General features: G+C 50.2%; 1 protein-coding gene across 3 annotated transcripts in view; it reads left to right on the forward strand.

Annotated features, from left to right (window-relative positions):
* EMC3 (ER membrane protein complex subunit 3) overlaps positions 1 to 25,870 on the forward strand; it is a 78,902-nt gene that overhangs the window by 39,940 nt on the left and 13,092 nt on the right. For all 3 annotated transcript variants that reach the window (XM_063941425.1, XM_063941426.1, XM_063941427.1), the window contains exons 3-4: positions 17,583 to 17,640; positions 17,847 to 17,940. In XM_063941425.1, coding sequence (XP_063797495.1) covers positions 17,583 to 17,640; positions 17,847 to 17,940 — 152 coding nt within the window. The remainder of the gene's footprint in view (positions 1 to 17,582; positions 17,641 to 17,846; positions 17,941 to 25,870) is intronic.

Genomic DNA, 25,870 nt, shown 5'->3' on the forward strand with positions numbered 1-25,870 from the left:
TCTGAAGAATTTTTTTCGTTTTTCTTTATTATTTTATTTTTTCTTTCTTACAGACTGGCAGCTCTGCCACTGCCAGTCTGCACCGCGGGAGCTGCCGGCGGGGTCCCATCGCAGCTGCGTGCGGCTCGGGATGGGCCCCGGCTGAGGGAGACACTGAGCTGGCCGGACACCGCTGCGTGTCGGGGCCGCTCCACCAGCAGAAGATTCCGGCAGCATGGCAGTGGTGAGTATCAAAAAGTGGCCGGACACCGCTGCGTGTGCAATCCTCACCCAACCCCCCCCTCCTCCTCCCCTCCTCCTCCTCCTCCCCCTCTTCCCCACAGGCTCTCTGCAGGGTTGAGATCACAGGGTGGCAGGGGGGTTTGAATAAGGTTACAGTGATTTTATTATTTATTATTGTAGACTGCTTTTGTTCCACACGCAGTCCGCCCCCCGCCCGCTCGCCCCTCCCTCCCTCCCCCCCTCCTCCTCCGCTCGGATCCCCGCCAGCGTGGCTCACAGAGCTGCTACGGGGATCCGGCAAAAGGCGCAAAGCATCTTTGAATCTGGCGCCTTTGCGGAGGGGGGCGGAGCTTAGTCCCGCTCTGCACCGCCGTAATTAGCGCGCGCTGGCGGCCATTCCCTTTCAGCAGCGCGGGCCGGAGGAGCGCCACGGAGCACAGTGAGACAGTTACAGTGGGGAAGGGGGGCACTGGGGGGCACCTATATCTTAATTACAGCCTGTCACTGCACAGTATCGTGCAGGATAGATCAGGCTGCTGTGGCTGCATTTTTCCCTGCTTTCCCCCCTCCCTCCCTTTCTGCCTAGTGCTGTTTTCCTGTGGGGGAGGGTCACAGTGTTAGGTGCTGCCATGGCCAGTAAAGGCTCCAAGGCAACACAAAAGCAGGGTCAGGTTTTATGTGAGAAGTCACAGCCATCGGCTCAGCCCTCCTCAGAGCGCCCCGACATGGACGACACAACTCACAGAGGTTATGTCCCTGCTGACTGGGGAACTTAAAGCCTTTCGGGAAGATAGGGAGGCGGCCCGGTTCCGACAGCTTGTCCAGGTACCGGAGCCAGAACCTGCATGGGCTGTCTCATTGGCAAAGTCAGTGGAAGGGCTTTCTAGGGCTGTGATCCCTTCCCAAGCCCCTTCCTTTAGCCCCCCCCCAACAGGCTTCTAAAAAGAGATTGCTAGCCTCTGTGTTACAGGACTTTGACGATGATATGCCTCAATTAGATGAGGCGGGGTTAGATGTACAGGATATACAGGATGTTGATATACAGGATACTGATGAGGATCAGGTATACGGGGACTCTGAACCAGTAGCTCAGGGTATAGAGGCTCTTATTACTGCTATTCGCTCAGTATTACAGGTGGAGGAGACGGGGCAGGACGCCTTACGCCCTTCAAGGTTTGGCACCAACCAATGCCTGCCGGTGACCTTTCCAGTTTCGGAGGAGCTGGATGCGCTCATAACGGCAGCCTGGAAACATCCAGACGCAAAATTTCAAGTATCAAGAAAACTGTTGTCTTCTTATCCTTTTCCCGCAGATAGCAGGACACGTTATGAGACCTCTCCGATGGTGGATCCTTCGGTATCTCATCTGTCCAAAAAGACGGTCCTACCGGTTCCGGGTGCAACTTCGCTTAAGGAGGCGTCAGATAGGAAGTTGGAATCTACCTTAAAGAATATTTACTCTGCGGCAGGGGTATTACATCGCCCGGCGCAGGTAGGTTGTTGGGTCAACAAGGCGATAGAAGCTTGGGCGGAGCATTTCTCCTCTGGAATTCGTGACGAATTGCCGGCGGATCAATTGATAGAGTTGGCAGAACACATCCGTGAATCAGCCCTTTATCTTTGCGAAGCATCCAAGGACATAGGTATTCTCGGAGCTAGAATTTCCGCTTTAGCAATTGCGGCCCGCAGAGCTCTCTGGCTCCGGCAGTGGCAGGCGGATACGGAATCCAAAAGGGCGGCAGAAGCGTTGCCCTTTACGGGTGAGTTTCTGTTTGGTAAGGATCTGGATGCCTGGATCTCTCAGGCCACCGGAGGTAAGTCGACTTATCTTCCATCTGCTGCTCCAGCCACTCGCAGGCCATATAGGGGTTCCTCTTTTCGATCCTTTCGTGCCCCTTCCAGGTTTCGAGGCCAGGCCAGGGGTGGAGCTTCTACCTTCCGTGGCCATAGAGGTAGAGGCGGCGGCAGGGGTAGAGGTTCCGCAACCTCAGCCCAGTCAGAGGTTAAGTCCTCTACCACTGCCACCGCATGACTGGCTTCCCTCCCACCTGGGAGATCACAGGGTGGGAGCTCGTCTGTGGGATTTCAAGGAGGCCTGGATACAGTCCTCCCAGACGCTTGGGTCCGGGATCTAATCACTTGCGGTTACAAGCTCGATTTTCAGGAACAGCCGCCCCAGCGTTTTTTTACCACGGGTTTGCCAGTTTCCGACAACCAAGGAGTTGCCTTACAGGCAGCGGTCCAGAAGCTTCTATCCGCAAGGGTGGTGATCCCTGTTCCCTCTCATCATCGGAAACAGGGCTATTACTCAAGCCTGTTTCTGGTACCGAAGCCGGACGGCTCGGTCAGGCCAATCCTGAACTTGAAAGATCTCAATTTGTATTTGAAGGTATTCAAGTTCAAGATGGAGTCCCTCCAGTCTGTTATTGCGGAGTTGGAAAAAAACGAGTTTCTGGCATCCTTAGACATCAAGGATGCATACTTACATGTTCCCATTTGGCCTCCTCATCAGGCTTTTCTCCGGTTCGCAATACAGGACGCTCATTTACAGTTCCAGGCCCTTCCATTCGGTCTCTCTTCTGCTCCCAGAGTGTTCACAAAGGTCATGGCGGTCATGATGGCCCTACTTCGGAAGCAGGGTGTGACAATTGTTCCCTATCTGGACGATCTGCTAATAAAAGCAAGCTCAGCAGAACGGTTACTTCAGAATATCCGGATCACACAGGACCTTCTGATGCGACACGGGTGGATCCTGAATTTCCCGAAGTCTCACTTATGCCCCTCACAACGGCTGTTGTTTCTGGGGATGATTCTCGACACAGTCCGTCAGAGGGTTTTCCTTCCGCAGGACAAGATACTGTCTCTGCAGACTCTGGTAAGATCGGTTCTTCAGCACCGTCGGGTGTCAGTGTATCTGTGCATTCGCCTTCTGGGAAAGATGGTCGCAGCGTTCGAAGCTCTTCCGTACGGTCGCTTCCACTCTCGACCGTTTCAGCTGTGTCTTCTACATCAGTGGTCAGGATCTCATCTGTTCCTTCATCAGCGGGTGACGCTATCTCCAAAGGCACGGTCGTCGCTGCTCTGGTGGCTTCAGTCGACACATCTGTTGGAGGGAAGACGGTTCGGTATATGGGATTGGACTCTCCTCACCACGGACGCCAGTCTGAGAGGTTGGGGGGCAGTGACCCTGGAACGTCGGTTTCAGGGGCGCTGGTCAATCCACGAATCCGCTCTCCCCATAAACATTCTCGAGCTAAGAGCGGTGTACAACGCCCTGCTTCAGGCACATCACCTACTGCGCGGTCGAGCGGTCAGAGTTCAGTCCGACAACGCCACGACGGTAGCGTACATCAACCGTCAGGGCGGCACTCGCAGCCGTGCGGCGATGAGAGAGGTCACCAACATCCTTCTCTGGGCGGAGAAGTATGCTCTGTCCTACTCGGCAATATTCATTCCGGGAGTGGACAATTGGGAAGCCGATTATCTAAGCCGCCAGGACATGCACCCGGGAGAGTGGCCACTACATCCCCAGGTGTTTTGGCAACTGGTACGCCGGTGGGAAAAACCACAGATCGACTTCATGGCGTCCCGCCAGAACCATCAGTTGCCTCTTTATTACTCTCGGACAAGGGACCCGGCGGCGGCGGGCGTGGATGCCCTCACGGCTCCTTGGAATTTCCGGTTCGTTTACCTCTTTCCTCCTTTCCCGCTGTTGCCGAGGGTTCTGCAACGCATCAAGAGGGAAGACGCTCTGGTCCTCCTGGTGGCTCCGGATTGGCCACGCAGGGTTTGGTACTCCACCTTGCACCTGTTGTCGGTGGCCGAGCCTTGGCCCCTGCCACTACAAGACGACCTTCTGCAACAGGGTCCTTTTCTTTATCCAGACTTACGCAGGCTACGTTTGACGGCGTGGCTGTTGAGAAAGCCATCTTGAAAAGGAAGGGGATTCCTCGTACAGTTATACCTACTATGCTTCGGGCTAGAAAGTCAGTCACATCTTCTCACTACTACCGCATTTGGAAGGCTTATGTAGCATGGTGTGAACGTCGAGAATTTTCTCCTTCCGTGTATAGCTTAGCCCGTCTTCTCCATTTTTTGCAGGCGGGTTTTTCAGCAGGCCTAAGACTGGGTTCACTAAAGGTGCAGGTCTCTGCTCTTTCGGTTTTCTTCCAGAAAAAGTTAGCCTTGCTGCCTGAGGTTCAGACTTTCTTTCAAGGGGTTCTTCGAATACAGCCTCCCTTCCGTCCTCCAACAGCGCCATGGGACCTCAGTCTGGTCCTGTCTTTTCTGCAGTCTTCATTGTTTGAGCCCCTAGAATCAGTAGAGATAAAATATCTCACCTGGAAGGTGGTTCTTCTCCTGGCGCTGGCTTCAGCTAGACGGGTGTCGGAACTTGGGGCTCTCTCTTGTAGGTCTCCTTACCTGGTGTTTCATGCGGATAGGGCCGAGCTTCGTACTCGTATGTCCTTTCTACCTAAGGTGGTGTCTGATTTTCACATCAATCAGCCGCTTGTGGTCCCGGCCCTCTCGGGGGACTCTCCGAATTCGAGATCATTGGACGTTGTAAGGGCGCTCAAGATCTATGTGGATAGGACTTCAGCTATTCGGAAGTCAGATTCATTATTTGTTCTATACGATGCTGCCCGCCGTGGTTGGCCGGCTTCTAAGCAGACCTTGTCTCGATGGATTCGACTGACCATCAGACAAGCTTATTTGGCAGCTTCTCGGGAACCTCCATCTTCCATTTCAGCGCACTCCACGCGCTCTGTGGGACCTTCTTGGGCGGCTGCCCGTGGGTTCTCCATGACTAATTTATGTCAGGCGGCTACTTGGTCGGGCCGACATACGTTTGTCAAATTCTACAAGTTTGACACTTTTGCAGCCTCGGCATCTCAGTTTGGCCGAGCGGTTTTACAGGACTCTCAGCGCTCTCCCACCCGTTTTGGGAGCTCTGGGACGTCCCCATTGTAACTGCGCTCCAGTGGCCCCTAGTGGATGAAGGAGAAATCAGGATTTTGGTACTTACCGATAAATCCCTTTCTCCGATTCCACAGGGGCCACTGGACGCCCGCCCAGCGCTGTTTCCTCCTCGTTTTTTGCTTAACGGTTTGCAGTTCACTATGTAACTGCTTGTTGAGTTCAGGCTAGCCTGTTGTTTGTTAGTTTCTGTTCCAGGTTTAGTTTGTGTTATCCTGGTTTACAGGGCGTCATTTACCTCCTCTACCTTAAGGTTTGTTTATTCCAGCTCTCCTCGGGCACAGTTTTACGTAGACTGGCTTGGAGGGGAGATAGTAGGGGAGGAGCTAGCCACAATGTGAGAATTTTAAAGTGCCAGCTCCCAATTACTGCCTACTATTTCCCCATTGTAACTACACTCCAGTGGCCCCTGTGGAATCGGAGAAAGGGATTTATCGGTAAGTACCAAAATCCTGATTTTTTTTTTTCAAAATCTCGAGCGGGACCGAAGCCCGCCGCGTGAGGGGGTGGAGCTTGATCCCTCAGCACTAACCAGCGCCATTTTCTCCACAGAGGCTGCAGATAACGCTGGCTCCCTGGACTCTCCCCTGCTGAGCATCAGAGGGCTGAAAATAAGAGAGGGGGGCACATATTTAAAGCGCAGTGAGTGGGGAATTCTGCATACATTTATATGTAAAAGCGCTATCTGTTTTTGTTTTTTTCCTGGGTCAGTTGGCGCTGGTGTGTGCTGGCATACTCTCTCTCTGTCTCTCCAAAGGGCCTTCTTTGGGGAATTGTCCCCTTATAGTTATATCCCAATGTGTGTGTGGGGTGTCGGTACGTGTGTCGGCAATTGTCTGAAACGGAAGGCTTATCCAAAGAGGAGGTGGAACAGATGAGTGGTGTGTCTCAGTCGGCGGTGCCGACTCAGGATTGGATGAATATGTGGCATATGTTAAATGCTAGTGTAGCTTCACTGCATGAAAGACTGGACAAAGCAGAGTCCAGAGCGTCGGCAGGTAATCAATCTACAGACTGTGCCGACTCACAGGACCCGTCGGGGTCTCAGAAACGTCCCTTCTCACAAATAAGGGACACAGATACCGACACGGACTCTGTTTCCAGTGTCGACTATGATGAAGTAAGGTTGCACCCCAGGCTGACAAAAAGTATTCAGTGCATGATTATTGCAATAAAAGATGTGTTACACATCACTGATGAGCCCTCGGTGCCCGACACGAGGATACACATGTTTAAGGGAAAGAAACAGGTTATAAACTTTCCTACTTCCCATGAAATTAATGAGTTATGTGAAAAAGCTTGGGAAACTCCAGATAAGAAACTGCAGATTCCCAAAAGGGTTCTTATGGCATACCCTTTCCCTACACAGGACAGGGTACGTTGGGAATCCTTTTCCCACAGTGGACAAAGCCTTAACACGCCTTTCCAAGAAGTTGGCGCTACCGTCCCCTGACACAGCGGCCCTCAAGGACCCTGCGGACCGCAGGCAAGAGACTACACTAAAGTCTATCTACACTCATACTGGTACTTTGCTTAGACCGGCAATTGCGTCGGCATGGGTATGTAGTGCAGTAGCAGCTTGGACAGATACACTGTCAGCTGACCTTGATACCCTAGATAGGGATACAATTTTGTTAACATTAGCTCATATTAAGGATGCAGTCTTATATATGAGGGACGCTCAAAGAGACATTGGTTTACTGGGTTCAAGAGCCAATGCTATGGCTATTTCGGCAAGAAGAGCCTTGTGGATCCGCCAATGGACGGGGGATGCAGACTCAAAAAGGCATATGGAGATTTTACCTTTCAAAGGTGATGTATTGTTTGGGGACGGCCTCGCGGATCTGATCTCTACAGCTACCGCGGGTAAGTCGACCTTTTTACCTTTTGTTCCCCAACAGCAAAAGAAACCCCCACAATATCAGATGCAGTCCTTTTGGTCGCATAGATCCAGAAGAGGTCGGGGCTCCTCTTTCCTCGCCAGAGGTAAGGGTAGAGGCAAGAGGACACCTGCTGCGGCTGGTTCCCAAGAGCAGAAGTCCTCCCCGGCTTCCGCTAAGTCTACCGCATGACGCTGGGGCTCCCCTGCGGGAGTCCGCTCAGGTGGGGGCACACCTCCGACTATTCAGCCAAGTCTGGGTTCAGTCAGACGTGGACCCTTGGGTGATAGAAATAGTCTCCCAGGGCTACAAGCTGGAATTCGAAGAGGTGCCCCCACGCCGATTTTTCAAGTCGGCCTTACCAGCTTCTACTCCAGAGCGGGAAGTAGTGCTAGCTGCAATTCAAACGCTGTGTCAACAGCGAGTGATTATCAGGGTTCCCCTGAGCCAACAGGGAAAAGGGTATTATTCAACCCTATTTGTGGTCCCGAAGCCAGATGGTTCGGTCAGGCCCATTTCTCTAACGTCCTAGTGGATGCTGGGAACTCCGTAAGGACCATGGGGAATAGCGGGCTCCGAAGGAGGCTGGGCACTCTAGAAAGATCTTAGACTACCTGGTGTGCACTGGCTCCTCCCACTATGACCCTCCTCCAAGCCTCAGTTAGATTTCGTGCCCGGCCGAGGTTGGATGCACACTAGGGGCTCTCCTGAGAAAGTTATAGTCTTAGAATTTGTTATTTTCAGTGAGACCTGCTGGCAACAGGCTCACTGCAGCGAGGGACTAAGGGGAGAAGAAGCGAACTCACCTGCTTGCAGCCGGATTGGGCTTCTTAGGCTACTGGACACCATTAGCTCCAGAGGGATCGACCGCAGGCCCAGCCTTGATGTTCGGTCCCGGAGCCGCGCCGCCGTCCCCCTTACAGAGCCAGAAGCAAGAAGATGGTCCGGAAAATCGGCGGCATGAAGACTCTGTCTTCACCAAGGTAGCGCACAGCACTGCAGCTGTGCGCCATTGCTCCTCTCACACACTTCACACTCCGGTCACTGAGGGTGCAGGGCGCTGGGGGGGGCGCCCTGAGGCAGCAATAAAAACACCTTGGCTGGCTAAAAATACCTCAATATATGGCCCATGGGGCTATATATGAGGTAAATACCCCTGCCAGAATTCCATAAAAAACGGGAGAATAGGCCGCGAAAAAGGGGCGGAGCCTATCTCCTCAGCACACTGGCGCCATTTTTCCCTCACAGCTCGGCTGGAAGGAAGCTCCCTGGCTCTTCCCTGCAATTCTACAGTACAGTAAGAGGGAAAAGAGAGGGGGGGGCATTAAAATTGGCACTGGATACAGTATATTATATAAAAAGCAGCTATTAGGGACATAACTCAGTTAGTCCCTGTATATATATAGCGCTCTGGTGTGTGCTGGCATACTCTTACTCTGTCCCCCCAAAAGGCTTTTGTGGGTCCTGTCCTCATTTAGAGCATTCCCTGTGTGTCTGCGGTGTGTCGGTACGGCTGTGTCGACATGTTGAATGAGGAGGCTTATATGGTGACAGAACAGAGGCCGATATATGTGATGTCGCCCCCTGTGGGGCCGACACCAGAGTGGATGGATAGGTGAAAGGTATTAACCGACAGTGTCAACTCCTTACATAAAAGGGTGGATGACGTAACAGCTGTGGGACAGCCGGCTTCGCAGCCCGCGCCTGCCCAGGCGTCTCAAATGCCATCAGGGGCTCAAAAACGCCCGCTCTCTCAGATGGCAGACACAGATGTCGACACGGAGTCTGACTCCAGTGTCGACAAGGTGGAGACATATACACAATCCACTAGGAACATCCGTGACGTGATCCCGGCAATAAAAAATGTGTTATACATTTCTGACTTTAACCCAAGCACCTCTAAAAATGGGTTTTAGGTTTGGGGAGAAAAAACAGGCAGTGTTTTGTTCCCCCATCAGATGAATAAATGAAGTGTGTGAAAGCGTGGGTTCCCCCGTTAAGAAACTGGTAATTTATAAAAAGTTACTGATGGCGTACCCTTTCCCGCCAGGTGGATAAGTTACGCTGGGAGATATCCCCTAGGGTGGATAAGGCGCTCACACGTTTGTCAAAAAAGGTGGCACTGCCGTCTTAGGATACGGCCACTTTAATAGGTACCTGTTGATAAAAAACAGGAGGCTATCCTGAAGTCTGTATTTACACACTCAGGTACTAGACTGAGACCTGCAGATAGTGCTGCTGCAGCGTGGTCGGTGACCCTGTCAAACAGGGATACTAGTTGGCAAACCTAAAAAACATATTAAAGACGTCGTCTTATATATGAGGGATGCACAGAGGGATATTTTGCCGGCTGGCATCCAAAATAAATGTAATGTCCATTCTGTCAGGAGGGTATTAGAGACCTGTCACTGGACAGGTGATGCTGACTTAAAAAGCGCATAGAGAGCCTTATAAGGGTGAGGAATTATTTGGGGATGGTCTCTGGGACCTCGTATCCACAGCAACTGCTGGGAAGAAATAATTTTACCTCAGGTTTCCTCACAGACAAAGGTACAGTCCTTTCGGCTTCAGAAACAAATGGCGCTTCCTTTCTGTACAGAGACAAGGGTAGAGGGAAAAAAGCTGCACCAGTCAGCCTGTTCCCAGAATCAAGATTCTTCCCCCGCCTCCTGTGAGGCCACACCATGACGCGGGTGCTCCACAGGTGTAGCCAGGTACGGTGGGGGGCCGTCTCAAAAATTTCAGCAATTAGTGGGCTCGCTGTGGATCCCTGTTTCTTTCAAGTAGTATTTCAGGGGTACAAGCTGGAATTCGAGATGTCTCCCCCCCAGCCGTTTCCTAAAATATGCCTTGCTGACAACTCCCTCAGGCAGGGAGGCTGTGCTAGAGGCAATTAATAAGCGGTATTCCCAGCAGGTAATACTCAAGGTGCCCCTACTTCAACAAGGACGGGGTTACTATTCCACACGGGTTGGGGTACCGAAACCGCATGGTTCGGTGTGACCCATTTTATATTTAAAATCCTTGAACACAAAAATTCAAGTTCAAGATGGAATCGCTGAGGGCGGTTATTCCAAGCCTGGACGAGGGGGATTACATGGTATCCTGGGACATCAAGGATGCTTACCTGCATGTCCCCATTTACCATCCTCGCCAGGAGTACCTCAGATTTGTGGTACAGGATTACCATTACCAAGTCCAGACACTGCCGTTTGGACTGTACATGGCACCGAGGGTGTTTTATCAAGGTAATGGCCGAAATGTTGATACTCCTTCAAAAAAAGGGAGTTGTAATTATCCCGTACTTGGACAATCTCGTTATAAGGGCGAGGTCCAAGGAGCAGTTGGTAGTCGGGGTAGCACTATTTTGGAAAGTGCTACAACAGCATGGTTGGATTCTAAACAGTCCAAAGTCACAGCTGGTTCCTATGACACGTCTACTGTTCCTGGGGATTGTTCTGGACATAAACCAGAAATAGTGTTTCTCCCGGAGGAGAAAGCCAAGGAGTTGTCATCTCTAGTCAGAGACCTCCTGAAGCCAAAATAGGTAGCGGTGCATCATTGCACGCGAGTCCTGGGAAAAATGGTAGCTTCCTACGAAGCAATCCCATTAGGCAGGTTCCATACAAGAACTTTTCAGAGGGACCTGTTGGACAAGTGGTCCGGATCGCATCTTCCGATGCATAGGCTGATAACCCTGTCTCCAAGGACCAGGGTATCTCTACTGTGGTGGCTGCAGAGTGCCCATCTTCAAGAGGGCCGCAGGTTCGGCATACAGGACTAGGTCCTAGTGACCATGGATTCCAGCCTTTGAGGCTGGGAGGCAGTCACAGAGGGAAGAAATTTCCAGGGACTTTGGTCAAGTCAGGTTATTTCCCTACACATAAATATTCTGGACCTGAGGGCCATTTACAATGCCCTGAGGCCGGCAAGGCCTCTGCTTCAAAACCAGCCGGTACTGATCCAATCAGACAACATCACGGCAGTCGCCCATGTAAACCAACAGGGCGGCACAAGAAGCAGGATGGCGATGGCAGAAGCTACAAGGATTCTCCGATAGGCGGAAAATCATGTGTTAGCACTGTCAGCAGTGTTCATTCCCGGAGTGGACAACTGGGAAGCAGATCTTCTCAACAGACACGACCTCCACCCGGGAGAATGGGGACTTCCTCCAGAAGTCTTCCAATAGGATTGTACACCATTGGGAAAGGCCACAGGTGGACATGATGGCGTCCCGCCTCAACAAAAAGCTATAAAAGATATTGCACCGGGTCAAGGGACCCTCAGGCGATAGCTATGGACGCTCTGGTAACACCGTGGGTGTACCAGTCGGTTTATGTGTTCTCCCCTCTGCCTCTCATACCAAAGGTACTGAGAATAATAAGAAGGCGAGGAGTAAGAACGATACTCGTGGATGGCCAAGAAGAGCTTGGTACCCAGAACTTCAAGAATTTATATCAGAGGACCCATGGCCTCTGCCACTCAGACAGGACCTGCGGCAGCAGGGGCCCTGTCTGTTCCAAGACTTACCGCGGCTGCGTTTGTCGGCATGGCGGTTGAACGCCGGATCCTGAAGGAAAAGGGCATTCCGGAGGAAGTCATTCCTACGCTTACTAAAGCCAGGAAAGAGGTTACAGCAACTCATTATCACCATATATGGCGAAAATATGTTGCATGGTGTGAGGCCGAAAGGGCCCCAACAGAGGAATTTCAACTAGGTCGATTTCTGCATTTCCTGCAAGCAGGAGTGACTATGGGCCTTAAATTGGGTTCCATTAAGGTACAGATCTCGGCTCTGTCGATTTTCTTTCAAAAAGAACTAGCTTCAGTACCTGAAGTTCAGACATTTATAAAAGGAGTGCTGCAGAGTCAGCCCCCGTTTGTGCCTCCTGTGGCACCTTGGGATCTCAACGTGGTGTTGAGTTTCTTAAAATCACATTGGTTTGAACCACTAAAAACCGTGGATCTGAAATATCTCACGTGGAAGGTGGTTATGTTATTGACCTTGGCTTCTGCCAGGCGAGTATCAAAGTTGGCAGCTTTGTCTTGTAAAAGCCCTTATTTGATTTTCCATATGGATAGGGCAGAATTGAGGACTCGTCCCCAGTTTCTCCCAAAGGTGGTGTCAGCGTTTCACCTGAACCAGCCTATTGTGGTGCCTAGGCTACTAGGGACTTGGAGGACTCCAAGTTGCTAGACGTTGTCAGGGCACTGAAAATATATGTTTCCAGAACGGCTAGAGTCAGAAAATCTGACTCGCTGTTTATCCTATATGCACCTAACAAGCTGGGTGCTCCTGCTTCTAAGCAGACTATTGCTCGTTGGATTTGTAGTACAATTCAGCTTGCACATACTGTGGCAGGCCTGCCACAGCCAAAATCTGTCAATGCCCATTCCACAAGGAAGGTGGGCTCATCTTGGGCGGCTGCCCGAGGGGTCTCGGCTTTACAACTTTGCCGAGCAGCTACTTGGTCAGGGGCAAACACGTTTGCAAAATTCTACAAATTTGATACCCTGGCTGAGGAGGACCTGGAGTTCTCTCATTCAGTGCTGCAGAGTCATCCGCACTCTCCCGCCCGTTTGGGAGCTTTGGTATAATCCCCATGGTCCTTACGGAGTTCCCAGCATCCACTAGGACGTTAGAGAAAATAAGAATTTACTCACCGGTAATTCTATTTCTCGTAGTCCGTAGTGGATGCTGGGCGCCCATCCCAAGTGCGGTTTATCTGCAATACTTGTACATAGTTATTGTTAACTAAATCGGGTTATTGTTGAGCCATCTGTTGAGAGGCTCTATTGTTTCATACTGTTAACTGTGTTTCATATCACGAGTTGTACGGTGTGATTGGTGTGGCTGGTATGAGTCTTACCCGGGATTCAAAATCCTTCCTTATTGTGTACGCTCGTCCGGGCACAGTACCTAACTGAGGCTTGGAGGAGGGTCATAGTGGGAGGAGCCAGTGCACACCAGGTAGTCTAAGATCTTTCTAGAGTGCCCAGCCTCCTTCGGAGCCCGCTATTCCCCATGGTCCTTACGGAGTTCCCAGCATCCACTACGGACTACGAGAAATAGAATTACCGGTGAGTAAATTCTTATTTTTAAACCTAAAATCCCTGAACCTGTACCTGAAAAGATTCAAATTCAAGATGGAATCGCTCCGAGTGGTGATAGCCTGCCTGGAAGGGGGGGATTTTATGGTGTCACTGGACATAAAGGATGCTTACCTTCGTGTCCCCATATATCCCTCTCATCGGGAGTACCTGAGATTCGCGGTACAGGATTGTCATTACCAGTTTCAGACGTTGCCGTTTGGGCTGTCCACGGCCCCGAGGATTTTCACCAAGATAATGGCGTAAATGATGGTGATCCTGCGCAAGCGAGGAGTCACAATTATCCCATACTTGGACGATCTCCTCATAAAAGCGAGCTCAAGAGAGCAATTACTGGAGAACGTGGCACTCTCTCAGAGAGGGCTTCAGCAACATGGGTGGATTCTCAATCTACCAAAGTCACAGTTGGTTCCGACAACTCGACTAGCCTTCCTTGGCATGATACTGGATGCGGAACAAAAGAAAGTTTTCCTCCCGTTGGAAAAAGTGCAGGACCTCCAGAACATGGTCTGAGAACTACTGAAGCCGAAAAGAGTGTCAGCTCATCAATGCACTCGGGTTCTGGGGAAAATGGTGGCAACTTACGAGGCCATTCCCTTCGGCAGGTTCCATGCAAGGACGTTTCAATGGGATCTTCTGGACAAATGGTCCGGGTCCCATCTACAATTACATAAAAAAATAACACTGTCCCCCAGGGCCAGGGTGTCTCTTCTATGGTGGCTGCAAAGTGCTCACCTTCTAGAGGGTCGCAGGTTCGGCATTCAGGACTGGATCCTGGTAACCACGGACGCGAGCCTCCGAGGATGGGGAGCAGTCACCCAAGGAAGAAATTTTCAGGGACTATGGTCAGACCAGGAGTCCTATCTACACATTAACGTGTTGGAGCTAAGGGCCATATACAATGGCCTTCGACAAGCGGAGATTCTTCTTCGCAACCTACCGGTTCTGATTCAGTCAGACAATGTCACATCAGTAGCTCATGTGAACCGCCAAGGCGGGACAAGAAGCAGAGTCGCGATGGAGGAAGCCACCAGGATTCTTCGCTGGGCGGAAAATCACGTAAGCGATCTGTCAGCTGTCTTCATTCTGGGAGTGGACAACTGGGAAGCAGACTTCCTCAGCAGACACGATCTCCATCCAGGAGAGTGGGGACTTCATCAAGAAGTCTTTGCAGAGATAACGGATCTCTGGGGAGTTCCTCGAATAGACATGATGGCGTCACGCCTCAACAAGAAGCTTCGGAGGTATTGTGCCAGGTCCCGGGACCCTCAGGCAATAACAGTAGACGCTCTGGTAACACCATGGGTATTCCAGTCGGTCTACGTGTTTCCTCCTCTTCCTCTCATCACAAAAGTGTTGAGGATCATAAATCGAAAAAGAGTACAAACAATACTCATTGTTCCAGACTGGCCTCGAAGGGCCTGGTACTCAGATCTTCAGGAGATGCTCACGGAAGATCGCTGGCCTCTTCCTCTAAGGGAAGACCTGTTACAGCAGGGGCCCTGCATGTTCCAAGACTTACCGCGGTTACGTTTGACGGCATGGCGGTTGAACGCCGGATCCTAGCGGAGAAGGGTATTCCGGAGGAGGTCATACCTACTCTAATAAAGGCTAGGAAGGAGGTGACGGTAAAACATTATCACCGTATCTGGCGGAAATATGTCTCTTGGTGTGAAACCAAGAATGCTCCTACGGAAGATTTCCATCTTGGTCGTTTTCTCCACTTCCTACAGACAGGAGTGGATATGGGCCTAAAGTTAAGCTCTGTTAAAGTAAAGATTTCGGCCTTGTCAATACTCTTTCAGAAGGAACTGGCTTCTCTCCCAGAAGTCCAGACGTTTGTAAAAGGAGTACTACACATCCAGCCTCCTTTTGTGCCCCCGGTGTCACCATGGGACCTGAACGTGGTGTTGCAGTTCCTTTAATCACACTGGTTTGAACCCCTTAAAACGATGGAGTTGAAATTTCTCACCTGGAAGGTGGTCATGTTAGCCTTGGCATCTGCGAGGCGTGTGTCAGAATTGGCGGCCTTGTCTTACAAGAGCCCTTACTTGATTTTTCACGTAGATAGAGCGGAATTGAGGACTCGTCCTCAATTTTTACCCAAGGTGGTGTCTTCATTTCATATGAACCAACCTATGGTGGTGCCTGTGGCTACGAGTGACTTGGAGGATTCCATGTCCCTGGATGTAGTCAGGGCCTTAAAAATTTATGTAGCCAGGACGGCTAGATTTAGGAAAACAGATGCATTGTTTGTCCTGTATGCTGCCAACAAGATTGGCGCGCCTGCTTCGAAGCAGACTATTGCTCGCTGGATCTGTAACACGATTCAGCAGGCTTATGTTACGGCTGGATTGCCGTTACCGCATTCAGTAAAGGCCCATTCCACTAGGAAGGTGGGCTCTTCTTGGGCGGCTGCCCGGGGCGTCTCGGCATTACAGCTTAATCGAGCAGCAACTTGGTCGGGGTCAAACACTTTTGCTAAATTCTACAAGTTTGATACCCTGGCTGATGAGGACCTAGCATTTGCTCAGTCGGTGCTGCAGAGTCATCCGCACTCTCCCGCCCGATTGGGAGCTTTGGTATAAACCCCATGGTCCTTACGGAGTCCCCAGCATCCTCTAGGACGTAAGAGAAAATAAGATTTTAAACCTACCGGTAAATCTTTTTCTCCTAGTCCGTAGAAGATGCTGGGCGCCCGTCCCAGTGCGGAAAATCTGCAAGACTTGTATATAGTTATTGCTTACATAAGGGTTATGTTACAGTTAGACTCGGTCTTGGACCGGTACTGTTGTTTATTCATACTGTTAACTGGTTATGTGTATTCCAGGTTATATGATATGATTGGTGTGGGCTGGTGTAAATCTTGCCCTTAGATTAACAAAATCCTTTCCTCGTGTTGTCCATCTCCTCTGGGCACAGTTCTCTAACTGAGGTCTGGAGGAGAGGCATAGAGGGAGGAGCCAGTGCACACCATACTAGAAAGTTGTTTTATGTGCCCATGTCTACTGCGGAGCCCGTCTATACCCCATGGTCCTTACGGAGTCCCCAGCATCCTCTACGGACTAGGAGAAAAAGATTTACCGGTAGGTTTAAAATCTTATTTTCACATCAATCAACCAATCGTAGTTCCTGTGTTTTTCACAAGGCTCAGGAACTCCAGCTACTTTAGATGTGGTACGCGCACTCTTCGTTTATGTAGCTCGAATATCTATGGTACGTAAAACCGATACATTGTTCGTTCTCTATGCTGCAGTCAAGATAGGTTGGCCAGCTTCCAAGCAGACCTTGGCCAGATGGATTAAGCTGACCATTCGTCAGGCTTATTTTCATGCTAGTCTACAACCGTCTGCATCCGTCTCAGCACATTCCACACGTTCTGTAGGAACGTCATGGACTGCAGGTCGTGGAGCTTCTACGACGCAGCTTTGCCGTGCGGCTACATGGCCATCAGTGCACACGTTTCTGCGCTTTTACACGTTTGATACGTTTGCGGCATCAGCATCTAGCTGTGGTCGTCTAGTGTTACAGGTGCCAACCAGCTCTCCCGCCCAAGGGAGAAACTTTGGTACGTCCCAAGAGTACTCCAGTGACCCCTAGTGGATGAAGAAAAAAAGTGGATTTTGGTACTTACCAGATAAATCCTTTTCTTTGAGTCCACAGGGGGCACTGGACGCCCACCCAGAGCAGTTTCACCTGTCTTGTGGTAAGTTCAGTAGATCTTATGGTAACACATTCTCACCGACTTGTTGAAATGTTACGGTGATTCTTATCTGTTGTTGCGTCAACTTTATAGTTGTCCGTTATGTTATATGTAATTCTCCATTGTTCATCCTCTCTTTTTTGCTCCTGTTCGGCTCAGTAAAAATACACTGAGGTACCTTGGGAGAATGGAGGGGGTGGAGGGTTACTAATTTAAATATTTAAATGTGCCTGTCCCTGCTAACACCCCGTCCATATCTCAAGAGTACTCCATTGCCCCCTTTGGATTCAAAGGAAAGGATTTATCTGGTAAGTACCAAAATCCTCGTTTTAGTCCTAGCCACATGTAAAGAGAATAACCAGTGAGAATGGACAACAGAGACATATCCGTTACTATTTCCATATTGTAATTAGCGCCTAAATATATCTGGCGGCTTATGTTACCTTCCAGCGGGAGGGCTGACGTCCATTATACGGAATCCGGTAACTGTAATAACCAGTGTCTTAGTAGCTGCTCTGTGTGTTACTGATAGGTAATACTGCTCACATGGAGTCTCTCCTGGAGATACCTCTGTGTAATGGGGGGGTGCTTTTGTTTCCTCATCTGATCCCGCTGGAATATAACTCTGTATGGCAGCAGAGAATCTCTTTGCTGATATTATATAATGTTCTGTCTCTGCTCTCTTCCAGTCAGGTGCTGATTCGCAGCAGGGTTCTTAGAGAAAATGGCAAATACATCCCAAAACAGGTAAGGTCCAGACAGGACCCCCTTCCCCCATATAATGAGGGCTATGGCTGACAGGTGGTGTGGTGGGCTGTGACATTGCAGCGGTTGTGTGATGGCATTCTCTCTCTATAATCAGGATCTGGTCACGTCTTCTGCCACGTGACTGGAGACCTCTCTCCCACGCCGAGTAATCCTACACGCGTTTCACTGCTTCTCTTACTTTCCAGTCCTTTCTCATGAGGAAGTTCTTCTTCAACAATTCAGAAGATGGATTTTTCAAGAAGACGAAGAGGAAAGTGGTTCCTCCATCTCCTATGACTGGTGCGGATTACTTTCTGTATTCTTGCTGAATGGTTCCATCTACCTGTGCCCCAGAATCACGAACACCCTCTAGGCCTTCCACTGTGACAAACTAATGAGTAACCTAATTCAGGGTATACCAGTACTGTGTATCCTAGCAGCATTACTCTCTGACACCACCAGTACTCTCTATCCCAGCAGCATTACTCTCTGACACCACCAGTGCTGTCTATCCCAGCAGCATTACTCTGACACCACCAGTACTGTCTATCCCAGCAGCATTACTCTGACACCACCAGTACTGTCTATCCCAGCAGCATTACTCTGACACCACCAGTACTGTCTATCCCAGCAGCATTACTCTCTGACACCACCAGTACTGTCTATCCCAGCAGCATTACTCTGACACCACCAGTACTGTCTATCCCAGCAGCATTACTCTGACACCACCAGTACTGTCTATCCCAGCAGCATTACTCTGACACCACCAGTACTGTCTATCCCAGCAGCATTACTCTCTGACACCACCAGTACTGTCTATCCCAGCAGCATTACTCTCTGACACCACCAGTACTGTCTATCCCAGCAGCATTACTCTGACACCACCAGTACTCTCTATCCCAGCAGCATTACTCTCTGACACCACCAGTACTCTCTATCCCATCCCAGCAGCATTACTCTGACACCACCAGTACTGTCTATCCCAGCAGCATTACTCTGACACCACCAGTTCTGTCTATCCCAGCAGCATTACTCTCTGACACCACCAGTACTCTATCCCAGCAGCATTACTCTCTGACACCACCAGTACTCTCTATCCCAGCAGCATTACTCTCTGACACCACCAGTACTCTCTATCCCAGCAGCATTACTCTCTGACACCACCAGTACTCTCTATCCCATCCCAGCAGCATTACTCTCTGACACCACCAGTACTCTCTATCCCAGCAGCATTACTCTCTGACACCACCAGTACTGTCTATCCCAGCAGCATTACTCTCTGACACCACCAGTACTCTCTATCCCAGCAGCATTACTCTCTGACACCACCAGTACTCTCTATCCCAGCAGCATTACTCTCTGACACCACCAGTACTGTCTATCCCAGCAGCATTACTCTCTGACACCACCAGTACTGTCTATCCCAGCAGCATTACTCTCTGACACCACCAGTACTCTATCCCAGCAGCATTACTCTATGATACCACCAGTACTCTATCCCAGCAGCATTACTCTATGACGCCACCAGTACTCTATCCCAGCAGCATTACTCTGACACCACCAGTACTGTCTATCCCAGCAGCATTACTCTCTGACACCACCAGTACTCTCTATCCCATCCCAGCAGCATTACTCTCTGACACCACCAGTACTCTCTATCCCAGCAGCATTACTCTCTGACACCACCAGTACTCTCTATCCCATCCCAGCAGCATTACTCTCTGACACCACCAGTACTGTCTATCCCAGCAGCATTACTCTGACACCACCAGTACTGTCTATCCCAGCAGCATTACTCTCTGACACCACCAGTACTCTCTATCCCATCCCAGCAGCATTACTCTCTGACACCACCAGTACTCTCTATCCCAGCAGCATTACTCTCTGACACCACCAGTACTCTCTATCCCATCCCAGCAGCATTACTCTCTATGACACCACCAGTACTGTCTATCCCAGCAGCATTACTCTCTGACACCACCAGTACTCTCTATCCCAGCAGCATTACTCTCTGACACCACCAGTACTGTCTATCCCAGCAGCATTACTCTCTGGCACCACCAGTACTCTATCCCAGCAGCATTACTCTCTGACACCACCAGTACTCTATACCAGCAGCATTACTCTATGATACCACCAGTACTCTATCCCAGCAGCATTACTCTATGACGCCACCAGTACTCTATCCCAGCAGCATTACTCTGACACCACCAGTACTGTCTATCCCAGCAGCATTACTCTGACACCACCAGTACTGTCTATCCCAGCAGCATTACTCTCTGACACCACCAGTACTCTCTATCCCATCCCAGCAGCATTACTCTCTGACACCACCAGTACTGTCTATCCCAGCAGCATTACTCTCTGACACCACCAGTACTCTCTATCCCATCCCAGCAGCATTACTCTCTATGACACCACCAGTACTGTCTATCCCAGCAGCATTACTCTATGACACCACCAGTACTCTCTATCCCAGCAGCATTACTCTCTGACACCACCAGTACTGTCTATCCCAGCAGCATTACTCTCTGGCACCACCAGTACTCTATCCCAGCAGCATTACTCTCTGACACCACCAGTACTCTATCCCAGCAGCATTACTCTATGATACCACCAGTACTCTATCCCAGCAGCATTACTCTATGACGCCACCAGTACTCTATCCCAGCAGCATTACTCTGACACCACCAGTACTGTCTATCCCAGCAGCATTACTCTGACACCACCAGTACTGTCTATCCCAGCAGCATTACTCTGACACCACCAGTACTCTCTCTCCCATCCCAGCAGCATTACTCTCTGACACCACCAGTACTGTCTATCCCAGCAGCATTACTCTCTGACACCACCAGTACTGTCTATCCCAGCAGCATTACTCTGACACCACCAGTACTGTCTATCCCAGCAGCATTACTCTCTGACACCACCAGTACTCTCTATCCCATCCCAGCAGCATTACTCTCTGACACCACCAGTACTGTCTATCCCAGCAGCATTACTCTATGACACCACCAGTACTCTCTATCCCAGCAGCATTACTCTCTGACACCACCAGTACTCTCTATCCCATCCCAGCAGCATTACTCTCTGACACCACCAGTACTCTCTATCCCAGCAGCATTACTCTCTGACACCACCAGTACTCTCTATCTCATCCCAGCAGCATTACTCTCTATGACACCACCAGTACTGTCTATCCCAGCAGCATAACTCTCTGACACCACCAGTACTCTCCATCCCAGCAGCATTACTCTCTGACACCACCAGTACTGTCTATCCCAGCAGCATTACTCTCTGACACCACCAGTACTCTCTATCCCAGCAGCATTACTCTCTGACACCACCAGTACTCTCTATCCCATCCCAGCAGCATTACTCTCTGACACCACCAGTACTCTCTATCCCAGCAGCATTACTCTCTGACACCACCAGTACTCTCTATCCCATCCCAGCAGCATTACTCTCTGACACCACCAGTACTCTCTATCCCATCCCAGCAGCATTACTCTCTATGACACCACCAGTACTCTCTATCCCAGCAGCATTACTCTCTGACACCACCAGTACTCTCTATCCCATCCCAGCAGCATTACTCTCTATGACACCACCAGTACTGTCTATCCCAGCAGCATTACTCTCTGACACCACCAGTACTCTCTATCCCAGCAGCATTACTCTCTGACACCACCAGTACTGTCTATCCCAGCAGCATTACTCTCTGACACCACCAGTACTGTCTATCCCAGCAGCATTACTTTCTGACACCACCAGTACTCTATCCCAGCAGCATTACTCTATGATACCACCAGTACTCTATCCCAGCAGCATTACTCTATGACGCCACCAGTACTCTATCCCAGCAGCATTACTCTGACACCACCAGTACTGTCTATCCCAGCAGCATTACTCTCTGACACCACCAGTACTCTCTATCCCATCCCAGCAGCATTACTCTCTGACACCACCAGTACTCTCTATCCCAGCAGCATTACTCTCTGACACCACCAGTTCTGTCTATCCCAGCAGCATTACTCTCTGACACCACCAGTACTCTCTATCCCAGCAGCATTACTCTCTGACACCACCAGTACTCTCTATCCCATCCCAGCAGCATTACTCTCTGACACCACCAGTACTCTCTATCCCAGCAGCATTACTCTCTGACACCACCAGTACTCTCTATCCCATCCCAGCAGCATTACTCTCTATGACACCACCAGTACTGTCTATCCCAGCAGCATTACTCTGACACCACCAGTACTGTCTATCCCAGCAGCATTACTCTCTGACACCACCAGTACTCTCTATCCCATCCCAGCAGCATTACTCTCTATGACACCACCAGTACTGTCTATCCCAGCAGCATTACTCTCTGACACCACCAGTACTCTCTATCCCATCCCAGCAGCATTACTCTCTATGACACCACCAGTACTGTCTATCCCAGCAGCATTACTCTCTGACACCACCAGTACTCTCTATCCCAGCAGCATTACTCTCTGACACCACCAGTACTCTATCCCAGCAGCATTACTCTATGACGCCACCAGTACTCTATCCCAGCAGCATTACTCTATGACGCCACCAGTACTCTATCCCAGCAGCATTACTCTGACACCACCAGTACTGTCTATCCCAGCAGCATTACTCTGACACCACCAGTACTGTCTATCCCAGCAGCATTACTCTCTGACACCACCAGTACTCTCTATCCCATCCCAGCAGCATTACTCTCTATGACACCACCAGTACTGTCTATCCCAGCAGCATTACTCTCTGACACCACCAGTACTCTCTATCCCATCCCAGCAGCATTACTCTCTATGACACCACCAGTACTGTCTATCCCAGCAGCATTACTCTCTGACACCACCAGTACTCTCTATCCCAGCAGCATTACTCTCTGACACCACCAGTACTCTATCCCAGCAGCATTACTCTATGACGCCACCAGTACTCTATCCCAGCAGCATTACTCTATGACGCCACCAGTACTCTATCCCAGCAGCATTACTCTGACACCACCAGTACTGTCTATCCCAGCAGCATTACTCTGACACCACCAGTACTGTCTATCCCAGCAGCATTACTCTCTGACACCACCAGTACTCTCTATCCCAGCAGCATTACTCTCTGACACCACCAGTACTCTCTATCCCAGCAGCATTACTCTCTGACACCACCAGTACTCTCTATCCCATCCCAGCAGCATTACTCTCTGACACCACCAGTACTCTCTATCCCAGCAGCATTACTCTCTGACACCACCAGTACTCTCTATCCCATCCCAGCAGCATTACTCTCTGACACCACCAGTACTGTCTATCCCAGCAGCATTACTCTCTGACACCACCAGTACTCTCTATCCCATCCCAGCAGCATTACTCTCTGACACCACCAGTACTCTCTATCCCAGCAGCATTACTCTCTGACACCACCAGTACTGTCTATCCCAGCAGCATTACTCTCTGACACCACCAGTACTCTCTATCCCAGCAGCATTACTCTCTGACACCACCAGTACTCTCTATCCCATCCCAGCAGCATTACTCTCTGACACCACCAGTACTCTCTATCCCAGCAGCATTACTCTCTGACACCACCAGTACTCTCTATCCCATCCCAGCAGCATTACTCTCTATGACACCACCAGTACTGTCTATCCCAGCAGCATTACTCTCTGACACCACCAGTACTCTCTATCCCATCCCAGCAGCATTACTCTCTGACACCACCAGTACTCTCTATCCCAGCAGCATTACTCTCTGACACCACCAGTACTCTCTATCCCATCCCAGCAGCATTACTCTCTATGACACCACCAGTACTGTCTATCCCAGCAGCATTACTCTCTGACACCACCAGTACTCTCTATCCCAGCATTACTCTCTGACACCACCAGTACTGTCTATCCCAGCAGCATTACTCTCTGACACCACCAGTACTCTATCCCAGCAGCATTACTCTCTGACACCACCAGTACTCTATCCCAGCAGCATTACTCTATGATACCACCAGTACTCTATCCCAGCAGCATTACTCTATGACGCCACCAGTACTCTATCCCAGCAGCATTACTCTGACACCACCAGTACTGTCTATCCCAGCAGCATTACTCTGACACCACCAGTACTGTCTATCCCAGCAGCATTACTCTCTGACACCACCAGTACTCTCTATCCCATCCCAGCAGCATTACTCTCTATGACACCACCAGTACTGTCTATCCCAGCAGCATTACTCTCTATGACACCACCAGTACTGTCTATCCCAGCAGCATTACTCTGACACCACCAGTACTGTCTATCCCAGCAGCATTACTCTCTGACACCACCAGTACTCTCTATCCCATCCCAGCAGCATTACTCTCTGACACCACCAGTACTCTCTATCCCAGCAGCATTACTCTCTGACACCACCAGTACTCTCTATCCCATCCCAGCAGCATTACTCTGACACCACCAGTACTGTCTATCCCAGCAGCATTACTCTGACACCACCAGTTCTGTCTATCCCAGCAGCATTACTCTCTGACACCACCAGTACTCTATCCCAGCAGCATTACTCTCTGACACCACCAGTACTCTCTATCCCAGCAGCATTACTCTCTGACACCACCAGTACTCTCTATCCCAGCAGCATTACTCTCTGACACCACCAGTACTCTCTATCCCATCCCAGCAGCATTACTCTCTGACACCACCAGTACTCTCTATCCCATCCCAGCAGCATTACTCTCTGACACCACCAGTACTCTCTATCCCAGCAGCATTACTCTCTGACACCACCAGTACTCTCTATCCCATCCCAGCAGCATTACTCTCTGACACCACCAGTACTGTCTATCCCAGCAGCATTACTCTCTGACACCACCAGTACTCTCTATCCCAGCAGCATTACTCTCTGACACCACCAGTACTCTCTATCCCATCCCAGCAGCATTACTCTCTATGACACCACCAGTACTCTCTATCCCAGCAGCATTACTCTCTGACACCACCAGTACTCTCTATCCCATCCCAGCAGCATTACTCTCTATGACACCACCAGTACTGTCTATCCCAGCAGCATTACTCTCTGACACCACCAGTACTCTATCCCAGCAGCATTACTCTCTGACACCACCAGTACTCTATCCCAGCAGCATTACTCTATGATACCACCAGTACTCTATCCCAGCAGCATTACTCTATGACGCCACCAGTACTCTATCCCAGCAGCATTACTCTGACACCACCAGTACTGTCTATCCCAGCAGCATTACTCTGACACCACCAGTTCTGTCTATCCCAGCAGCATTACTCTCTGACACCACCAGTACTCTCTATCCCATCCCAGCAGCATTACTCTCTGACACCACCAGTACTCTCTATCCCAGCAGCATTACTCTCTGACACCACCAGTACTCTCTATCCCATCCCAGCAGCATTACTCTCTATGACACCACCAGTACTGTCTATCCCAGCAGCATTACTCTGACACCACCAGTACTGTCTATCCCAGCAGCATTACTCTCTGACACCACCAGTACTCTCTATCCCATCCCAGCAGCATTACTCTCTGACACCACCAGTACTCTCTATCCCAACAGCATTACTCTCTGACACCACCAGTACTCTCTATCCCATCCCAGCAGCATTACTCTCTGACACCACCAGTACTCTCTATCCCATCCCAGCAGCATTACTCTCTGACACCACCAGTACTCTCTATCCCAGCAGCATTACTCTCTGACACCACCAGTACTCTATCCCAGCAGCATTACTCTATGACACCACCAGTACTGTGTATCCCAGCAGCATTACTCTGACACCACCAGTACTGTCTATCCCAGCAGCATTACTCTATGACACCGCCAGTACTGTCTATCCCAGCAGCATTACTCTATGACACCGCCAGTACTGTGTATCCCAGCAGCATTACTCTCTATGACACCACCAGTACTGTGTATCCCAGCAGCATTACTCTCTGACACCACAAGTACTTTCTATCCCACCAGTATTACTTTGTTTGACGCCACCAGTACTCTGTATTCCACACCAAGAACTTTGGCACCACCATCAGTAGTCGCTGTTACACCACCAGTACTTCATTATACCCCACCGGCCATGACATTACATTAATGATATCAGAGCCACTTTGTAGTGATGTCACCTGGTCATGTAATGGGCTGCATTATTTAATGCATATATGTATGCTACATTATCCATCCAACGTCATTGTGTGT

Source organism: Pseudophryne corroboree, chromosome 9 (assembly GCF_028390025.1).
Source record: "Pseudophryne corroboree isolate aPseCor3 chromosome 9, aPseCor3.hap2, whole genome shotgun sequence".
In the NCBI taxonomy this organism is placed as follows: Eukaryota; Metazoa; Chordata; class Amphibia; order Anura; family Myobatrachidae; genus Pseudophryne; species Pseudophryne corroboree.